Genomic DNA, 10,159 nt, shown 5'->3' on the forward strand with positions numbered 1-10,159 from the left:
TACCCACTGATTGTTGTTGGTCCATCACATGCATTCCTATTAAAATACATTAAGGTTTGTGGTTGGGATCTGACAAAATATGAAAAACGTTTCATGGGAAAGAATGCTTTTGTACGGCACTGCTTGTTCGTGTTTGTGCTTTTTGTATGGATGGTATACAGCTGTGATGCAACTGTTTGATGCAGGTCCCTGATGGAGCTACTGTGGCCCTCATTCCCAGAAACAACAAGCATCACCTTCATGACAGCCATGACTATATGCCTGGAGAAAGTGAGTCACAAATGCACAGAATTACAGACTAGAGTCAATTAGGACATGCTAGGTCAACATGTGTTTTCTAACATATTTGGAAACATGGATATTTAATATCAATTTGAACAATTTTAAGAAATTCAAGTAATGAACAACAAAAAAGTGCCATTTCTGTTGAGGAATAAATTAAGACACATTTAATCTAAGTTAAAACAGCTAGAAACTCACACCGGTGTATCACATCATGTTCACATGACTAGAACCTTGTTTCTCAGCATGTTGAAGGATTGCCCTGTTTAGACATTCAGTTTGAAGTGGGGGTGAACAACATGGTAAGATCTAAACATCTTATGTAGGACTTTAGAAAAAGGATTGTAGCAGCTTGTGAGTCTTGTAGGGGATTTAAAGAGGTCGCAGTAGATTTTAAAATTAGCCATTCCACTGTACAGAAAATAGACTACAAGTGGAAGACAGTGGAAACTAAAAAAAACAAACATATACAGCATTGGAGGAAAAGAACCTCAGAACCTCTGTGAAGCATGGAGGTAGAAGTTTCATTCTTTGCTGAAGCAGAGTCTGGCCAGTTCACCATCATACAATCTCCCATAAAATCTCCTGTGTATCACAGGGTCCTTAAAAAATGTGACACTATCTGTCAAGAAATTTAAGCTGAAGGAGAGCTGGACCATGAAACATGACAATGACCCGAAACATACCAGTAAATCTACCAAGGAATGGCTGAAAATTAACAGTTGGTCCCTGACCAAATCTGACAGAGTCAATGATTTCTTTCTACATAAGCAAATATGATCTGTTTTATAGTGTTTGGGATGTTTTGTCTTTGCTTGCCCAAAATGACCAGCAGGTGTCACTGTTGTGCTTTTTTGTGTAAAGGTTAGACTGAAGTTTGGAGGCTGGGAGTTCAAGCATAGATGTTTTGCTGGTGAATGGGTTAATCAATAGGTAGTTTGAAATTAGTTAAAGGTTTACAGTAAAATGTAGAAAAAGCTAACAGTCTTCAAAAGGCGTGACCATAAATAGTGGGAAATATTTTCATTAGGAATGTTTTTATCAACTTTTTTAAAAAGTCAATAATATTTATATATTTTAATAATATATGATGTAATAATATCAGAACATAGTTAATTATATATCAGTAATATAATATACATCAAGAATATATTAAATACAAGAAACAATAAAAAGATAATGTATTTCAGTACTGATAATTAGTCTGATTGTCTCTCCAATGATCAGCCTTTCTGATCCAGCTGTTCTGCCGCTCTCCTCAGAGACCCCTATGTTGGATGATGGGGAGGAAGGTGGCGTGAAACTTTGGCATCTGGTTAAAGCCAGCGACGAAGCCGAGTTACCGAAGCACAGGAGAGGCAGCATGAGGGAGAAGGGAGGGGAGCGGGCGAAGGCTATCCCTGAGATCTACCTCACACGGCTGCTCTCCATGAAGGTAAAACAGCCGAGTGGGAAGATGTGGAATCCATCAGGTGGTTGTTGGAATTTAAACCAGCTTGTTTTCTGCTAAGACAACAAATAAATGACTGCAGTAAATACATGTAGTTCTGCAACTGGAATCGGAATGGAAGTGGGTCAGCAGCAGGAACAAGATTGTGATTCATAATGACGTTCCTAACAGGAAAATCAAACTGCACTTTATATGGTTACAACTACCATCAGCATTGGTAGCTTAAACATCAATAATATAATATTAGTCTTCCCCAGTTGTATTTAATGATTCATCACTGTGTGACATTATTCTCATACTTTACTCTGGCCTAATGATGCAATAAAACGTTAGTTGTGTCTCCCTCAGACAGAGTTCTCTTCTGTCTTTTGCATTTTTCACACCATCCTTCATATTTAACTCTACTCAGCTAATGCTAAAAGCAGCAGCCTTAATAACCCATGTCTCTGTGTCTTTCTGAGCCTCTATTTTCAAACAGAACCCTATCTAATGTAAGTTTCCATTATTAAAAACATTTGAAATATTCATCTTTATGATGTATGATGACCCGATAAAAAGTGCACTTTTAGACAAACTTTGTGAGATGGGCTGTGAATTAAAACGTACAATACGTCTGATAATAAAATCAAAGCGGTATGTAATAAACTTACCACAGGGCAGGGTACAGAGTGGTGTTATAGTGCAGATCATTTATTAATTTGTATCTGCAGAGACAGAGAGGCTGATAACAGGAAGGCTGAATGTAGTACAGCAAAGTTGCCAATGCTTTATTCTTTTGAGCTTTCAGCCGCTGTCTGTCATGGAACACACAGGATTTATTATAAATGTTGGCAATCTTTTTGGAAACCTTTTGAATTCAGGTAAATATCTACGTTCTCTAGAAATATACACTGAGACTACTGTTTTTCCAATGCTAGCTGTGCCTGTTCCTTATAGAAGATATCTTTTTTTTAGCTTTTTCTCTTTGCTTTAAAACATTAGTAAAACCCTGTTTTACAGCACTGCTGAGATCAGTATTAGGAGCTTTACAGGAATCAGACATCGGAAATAGACCAATTGTTTTGGGCTGGTTCTTGTACATATTGTAAGGGTTTGCTTAATAAAGTGAGGAAAATCGAACCACAAAGTATCTGAAATAGTCTTTAAGCAAAAAAGGAGAAATCTGACCTGATACAAGACCTGAGAGATACATCAACCTTCATTTGATCTGCTATAAGCCACAAAGACTCTCATAGAGCTCCTAACTTAGCCTAAAAATTCTTGCTAGGACTCCTACCTTAAGTGATTCAGTTCGCTGCGAGGAGACGACAGAGATTCGTATCTTAGTGAGGAGGTGTGGTTGACCCCGTTGCTAGGTGTGACGCTGTCTTCTAAGAGCTGTGATTGGCTGTTAAAAGAAACAAGAAAAAAAAAAAGTGCTCCTAGTAATCAATAGAGAGAAATGAAAAGATGATAGAATTTAGACTGGATTCAGAAATATGTAAATCATGGTGATAAAATTTAGCAAGATTAAACTAATTGTCACTGAGCATCAAAATGTTTGGACTTCTTATATAATGAGGTTTAGTTTGGTAAAACGACCAAAACAAAACGGAGAAAAAAAAGCAAAGAAAACCGAACTGAACAGGAACGGAAGCTGCTGGTGGAGGAGAAGAGAGTGTTTAGATTTGGTTCAGGGATCATGGTGCGAACAAACAGGCATTCCCGAGCAGATCAATGCTTCGTTCCCTCTGCTTTCAGCACTTTCAGTTTTATCACCTTTTTACATATTTCTTTTATGTATATAGTGCTGAGATTATTGTACGTTATCTTGTCAAGAGTTTGTATTTATATATGTATATATTTTTGAGTTTTTCCGGTAAAACACTCTAAAAGTCCTCCTTACTACTCCTGATATTTGCTCACGTTAGGAGCTCTCTTCAAGCCTAAGATGCTTTGTGAATAACTTTGATCTTACTGAGGGAACATTTTAAGAAAAATCTTAGAATTTGATAAATTATACGATTTTTCTTAAAATGACGTCACTAAGAGCTAGTTTTAGTCTTAGGATTCTTTGTGAATACGGGCCCAGGTTAGCAAAAATGTCCTTGGGAATCACCTTGTTGGGTCTAAAATACTAATCTCAGTGTCAAAATGTGTTCATTTCTGCATGACTGCGTGATCCATGGCGAAAGATTTATATAAGTTGTTTACTTTTGACAGGCTTCTGGTAACGACTTATCTAAATATTCAATTTAGGAGCATCAGGTGTAAAATCTGAGGAGCTAACTGTCACCGACAGCCTCTAATCTGTTATGGAGCAGCTCATTTATTACTGTCACCTTCTCTGTGCTATCTCAGGGCACTCTGCAGAAGTTCGTGGATGATTTATTCACCGCCATCCTGAGCACCAGCCGTCCCGTGCCTCTGGCTGTCAAATACTTTTTTGACCTGTTGGATGAGCAGGCTCTGCAGCACAGCATCACAGACCCGGAGACCATCCACATCTGGAAAACTAACAGGTGACTCGGGTTTGGATGTTAGGGAGAGGGAGAGCCCATGCATATGTGGGAGTCACTCCACAGCTAAACCTGCTCCCACAAAATGTTAATTGGTTTTTTTTTCATGGTTTATTAAGACATTCAGAGTAAATATGAATGTTTATGGAATAATTAGAAATGGACAGATCAGGCTTTTCCTGACACTAAAAGACTAAACACAAACAAAAATGCTGCAGGGTACTTTATGAATCCAGCAGAAAATGAAGAAAAAACAAGGTTATCCCGGTTTGTAAGTGGAAGCATTTGTACACAACCTTTAACTCATTCATATTAAACTCAAAACAAAGAACTTGCTGTTTGTTAATGTGTGTATGAACTGCAAAGGTAGCAAATTTCAGTTTTGATGCCTTTTAATAAGCAGGAGAAACACCCTCTGCATTGTTCACCTTCACAGCTGATCAAGGACAAATCCATCCACATAGGAATTATAGTCAGTTTTGTAGAGACTTGATGGTTCTTGTTTTCAGCTAAAAATAACACGTTAATACGATCCATAACCTCTGATTTTTGGAGTTTATTTCTGCAGCACTTAACTAGGAATTCTCAACACACTGATATGAAGCATAGCTGTTGTGTGCTGGATTAGAGGAACATCCACTTCTAGCCCTTATTAATATACTGAAAACAATAAAGCGATTGAGATACAAACGTTTAGAACACAACACTAATGCTAAATGTGCTCCAAAAAGTGTATTTGTATGATAATCATCATAGCACCACTTAAATAAATTTTGTCTTCATACAGTTTACCGCTGCGGTTCTGGATCAATATTCTGAAGAACCCCCAGTTCATCTTTGACGTGCAGACCTCAGATCATGTGGATGCTGTGCTGTCCGTCATCGCTCAGACCTTCATGGATTCCTGCACCATTGCTGACCACAAACTGGGAAGGGTGAGGAGATCTGCCAACGTTACAGAACAGAGTCTCACAACAAGCACTCTTCTTCCAGCCATCCTTTAGTCTGTCATCCATCCATCCATCCATGGTTTTAACTTTTAAAGCTGGGAAACTGATATCTGCCTTAATTTCATGCCGACTTTTTGTAGTCATGAAAATGGACTGGAAAGGGACTGAGAATTCTGGGCATTTGACTGTAGAAACATGAACCTTTACCCTAAAAATGTGAGGAACCCTGTATACAAATTATTGCAATCCCAGCTCACTGAAGTGATTAGTGATGGGAATTAAAGTGCTTAGTTAATGTGCAAGTTCATTAAGAAATTACTTGTAGCAATGAAGCTTAAAGTTCTGTTGATTTGGTTGTTCATTTATTATGTTGTCCATTTACCTGATATCTCAGGACTTTCTGTCTTCTTTGTACAGGACTCTCCCATCAACAAGTTGCTGTATGCCAGAGACATCCCACGTTACAAACAGATGGTGGAGAGGTAAGAATATGGCAGCCAGTCGTTCTGTTGACCTCAGGCACACAAAAAAAACTCTCTGGAGGAGAGACGAAGGAGGGAGTGAAGCTGAGGACATCTGTTAGTGGCGGACAGAAGGTAGACTAAGCCTGCAGGGCTTCCATGCATGGATAGTCTGCAAGCAGACTGCTACAGTTACTACTGTCAGCTGCACATTAAACCATGCAGATTACACTAGTGATATGTTAAAGCATCACTGAGCAGGAGTCTGTCCAACAAATTAGCTGCTTTCTTTGGCCTTATGAGGTCAGTTTAGGAGAAACCACTGCATAAACTCTTGTTTCTTTAATGTTCCTCTAATACATGATAGATTTGTCAGGTTTTGAGAATTTTCTAAGAAAATACAGTCAAGTTAAAAATGAATTGATATTTGTTTTAAATATATCAATAATTTCTTCAGTTCATTGTTTTCCTAATAACTTAGCTCTATGTTTTGCTCTTGTTCTTGAAGGTACTATGGTGACATCAAACAGACCATCTCTGCCAGTGACCAGGAGATGAACTCAGCTCTTGCAGAACTTTCCCGTGTATGTAAATAGCAATGAGAACAGATATTTGGCTGGGATCCATTAAACGTTTGAAACTGAAATATTTACTATTACAGTTTTTCGCTAATATGTTTTTATGTCCCAAAACAGAATTATGCCGCTGAGGTCAACTGTCATGTGGCTTTGCATGAGCTGTATAAGTATATCAACAAATACTATGATCAAGTGAGTATCACAGAACTCTGTTAATCTGGACGTCATGTATTTAGAGAAAAACCCCATAACTTCAGCAGTGAGTCGTGTAGCTTTTCTCAAGCTTTAGTTTGTTTTGTTCTGTTTGGGTGTGGATATGAGGCCGGCTTGGTAAGGTCTGTAAGAAATCTGCCGTTCATGCTGCAGCTGAAATTCAATTTGAAATTCTTTCAACCCGTCTCACCTACAGTTTATTAGTTGCTTTTGTGTTTGTAATTCATCCATCTAGGCTGGTCATAAAACTATTATGGGTTTGTCCGGAATGCCCAATTCACTTTTATGGGGTTAAGTATTTTTCAGCAATTGTTTTGTTTTTTTGCACTTTAGTGGTTGAGATACACTTTAAAGCCATTTTATTCACTACATGAAAAAAATAAATGTATAAATGAAGAGAGGCTGCAAATATATGGCTTATTACGGTTTCTTATTTTGTTCAGCATCTGTTTTTGCCTTTTTTTTAATTGAGTCCTTGCATCCTTTGTCAGATTATCACTGCTTTGGAAGAGGACGCTACAGCTCAGAAGATGCAGCTCGGTTGCAGACTCCAACAGATCGCTGCTGCTGTGGAAAACAAGGTGACGGACCTATGACCCCGGTGCAAGGAATGAGATCGTCTTGATTCATGAAGGGAAGGCATCATTAGAAAAACTTGTCCTATTTTTTCTGGACAGAAAAAAACAAGTTATTTTTTATCTAAGAACAAAAGATGACAAAGAAATATTGTGACCCGAACTGTGATATCGCTGGACGGACCGGTTTTACACGAAGACAGAGTTTGACCGCATTTCTTACGGCCGTCCTCTAAATGGGAGAAAAGGGACAGCACCCAACATGGATGGAAAAATGTGAAAGAATGTGGAATGAAGCAAACATGAAAACATTTTACATTTACCGATGTTTCTCCTTGGATTTAACTCTTCAAAAGAAAGACTTATTATGAAAAATAATCATTTGCTTTGTTGATGGACATGTTGTCATCTGGACAAACTGAGCAGAACATTCCCACCCAACAGGATTTGCTTTCTATTCTAGAAGGAAGACTTCACCCTAAATGTCGACGCTGTTGAAACCTTTTTATTTTTCTCTCCAAGTCTTATGGGTTTCTTGTAATGCCTTTTTTTTTTTTTTTTGCTTTTACCTTCTTCTAAGTCTCACTTTATATTTCTGTGGAATTTTTTACATCGATTTTGCTTCTGAATACTATTGCTGCCAAGGACCACTGTGGGTCTTGTTTTCTCTTTTTGGCTCATCTTCTCAAATATTGATGTACATTTTGTACGATTTTTGTGTTTGAATTGCCCAAATTAAGGTGGATTCTATTGCCTAAACACATCACCTAAAAGAATCTAGTATTCCTTTTTTTTTTATTAAAAACTGGGTAGTTTATTAGTAAAATGAGAGCAGGCCCGACCTTTTAAAGCTCCTCAGATAAAAAACAAATTCCCATTGAAATAACAAGTTAAGAAAAAGGTTACAGGCACATTATTGAAGATACCCAGAGAAATGTTTTACAGCTACACTGACCTGTCTTGACACCTAAAAATTTGATCTTATTCCAGTTAGTGAACGCATCGTAGTAAAGGCAGATATAAGGTTGAAGAAAACCTGTCTTTTTTTAGGGGAGAGGTGGTTTGAAGACTTGTTGTCGGCAGCATTGTGCATGGGATGGATTGATAGATGTTTATGTTGACACAGCTTCTGAGCCTCAAATGATAAAGTTGTTAATGTCAACATTTATCTAAAGGACGGTATGGACTGACCAGCTGATAGCAAGATTAACCCGAGGCAGATGTAGTTTTATCTCTATGAAGGAGGGCCTGAGGTCTGACCCATCAGAATCCACTGCCCATCGCCCGATTCCACCCTACTTCTCTAGATCCAGTTATCGTAACGTTGTCACACGGTACTTATTGTAAAAAACATGCAGTATGCTCTGTATGAAACATCGCCTTCTCTTCATGATGTGGTGCATGCTTTAGCGTGTTCGGTGGGCTGATCGGAAACAAGCTCCTCGTACACCCGAAACTTGAGCTCCATTAAATCCTCATAGCAAAATCATGTCACACTGACAACACTCTTCGGTGTGATAGCTGTTACTAAGTTAAGATGCAAAACAACCTATTTTTATAAGAGGAAGCTTTGCAAGATTGTGAGAGGGAGTAAAACTATGAGCAGATAATAGGAAGGCTCCAATATTCTTCTAGTTTTCGCAACCTTTGTTGTGGAACATGTTGGATCTGGAAAGTTATAGTAGGGATGAATATTCTGTAGAATATACATATGAAATTGGCTAAAATCAGTATTTCAAGTTAAACTTTACAAAAAGCAGAGATCAGAAATCTGCACAAACCTCTGATTGGTGCATCGCTACACATCAATTAGCCTTTCATTCCCAACTTCTGAATTTCTGTTTGGTTTCCCTACTCCAGATTTATTTTCCAAAACCTCTAAAAGTATCATGTTCCAGAAAAAAAGAAATATTGAGAGATTTTAAATCCTGTGGAAATTCCAAAAGAATGAACATTGTCCATTCATGTTATGTAAATATCTTTTCCACATGTGCATTTTTAAGTTTCAGTTGCATTACCTGCACTGTTTTTCTACATCGTGTACTTTTTTTCAATGGATTAACATGTTTTTTTTTTTTTTTTGGAAACTTGATTTCAATGAGTACCTGGACCGATTAAGCTCTACCTGTTGCTACTGTATGAAAAGGAGCTGATTCTGCACAGATGTTTCCACTGACCAACCAGCTGTGCCCAGTTCTTCGCTTTATAAACGTTTCTGTTGTTGCTGTCAAAGTGGACGATTTTAGCAGTATTGTGGCAAAGCGAAGCTTTTTATCTTGTGAATAATTCAGTCAGTCTGATTACTTTTAAACAATGTGCCTCTTGCTCGGTGATGCCACATGTGGAAGGCTTTTAGTTGTTGTTTTCAAATTTAATTTATTGTTTATTTATTTTTTCGCTTATGCTGTTGTTTTTTTTTTTCCTGTCAGACCTACAGAACTGTATTTGTACCCTTAATTCAGATCCTTGTTTTTGTCGTACCGTGTGGTGTTGCTCTAAGATAACTGTAAAGGATCAAGTCCAAATTAAGCTCACAATCAGCTTTTTTTTGATGAATCAGTCTCTCTTTTTCCATTATAAACTAGTTGGAGATTCTGATTTCACATTGTTGCAAGCAGTAACCTTGTACATAAATACCGTTTTCATTTTTTTCACCATGCACAGTAATGTTGCCTGCAGATTATCAGTTATGATATCTGCTCTGTAGTTACGTATCATTTCCCAGTAATCTTCATTCTTAGCCTTCTCTGACTAACTGATAGGATGAGCCTAACAACAGCTTCATTTGATGCAATAAAGTGGTTCATATGTACACAGATTTTTTAGGTATGTTTTTGCACTTCTTTCTCCTACAAAAACTCTGTTGTAGATTTATCCTCATTTAGTAACAAACTAAACCGAAGGGTTAGATGTTATTGGTATTCTTACAATGAATAAAAACATTCAGCTGAAACCAAATACAGTTTCCAGATGCCTGAAGGAGCCGCTTTCCTCTGTACGAACAACTAAATGCAAGTATAAACACCATGGGAATGTCACGCTGTTCTGAAAGGAGACGAATTCTGTGTTATGGTAACAAATGTGCTTGTCAACTTTAGAACACAAGCAACAGGAACTGTACAGATCCTAGAGGAAGGTGAGTGTTATTATCC

The 10,159-nt window shown here is 37.7% G+C and overlaps 1 protein-coding gene across 1 annotated transcript in view; it reads left to right on the forward strand.

Annotated features, from left to right (window-relative positions):
- LOC124871733 (plexin-B1-like) overlaps positions 1-9,825 on the forward strand; it is a 94,659-nt gene extending 84,834 nt beyond the window's left edge. The window contains exons 32-39 of the mRNA XM_047371239.1: positions 186-270; positions 1,545-1,717; positions 4,073-4,233; positions 5,018-5,165; positions 5,598-5,662; positions 6,150-6,225; positions 6,337-6,411; positions 6,924-9,825. Coding sequence (XP_047227195.1) covers positions 186-270; positions 1,545-1,717; positions 4,073-4,233; positions 5,018-5,165; positions 5,598-5,662; positions 6,150-6,225; positions 6,337-6,411; positions 6,924-7,028 — 888 coding nt within the window. The 3' untranslated portion in view covers positions 7,029-9,825. The remainder of the gene's footprint in view (positions 1-185; positions 271-1,544; positions 1,718-4,072; positions 4,234-5,017; positions 5,166-5,597; positions 5,663-6,149; positions 6,226-6,336; positions 6,412-6,923) is intronic.
- The last annotated feature ends 334 nt before the right edge of the window (positions 9,826-10,159 follow it).

The sequence above is a fragment of the Girardinichthys multiradiatus genome, chromosome 1 (genome assembly GCF_021462225.1).
Source record: "Girardinichthys multiradiatus isolate DD_20200921_A chromosome 1, DD_fGirMul_XY1, whole genome shotgun sequence".
Lineage (NCBI taxonomy): Eukaryota > Metazoa > Chordata > Actinopteri > Cyprinodontiformes > Goodeidae > Girardinichthys > Girardinichthys multiradiatus.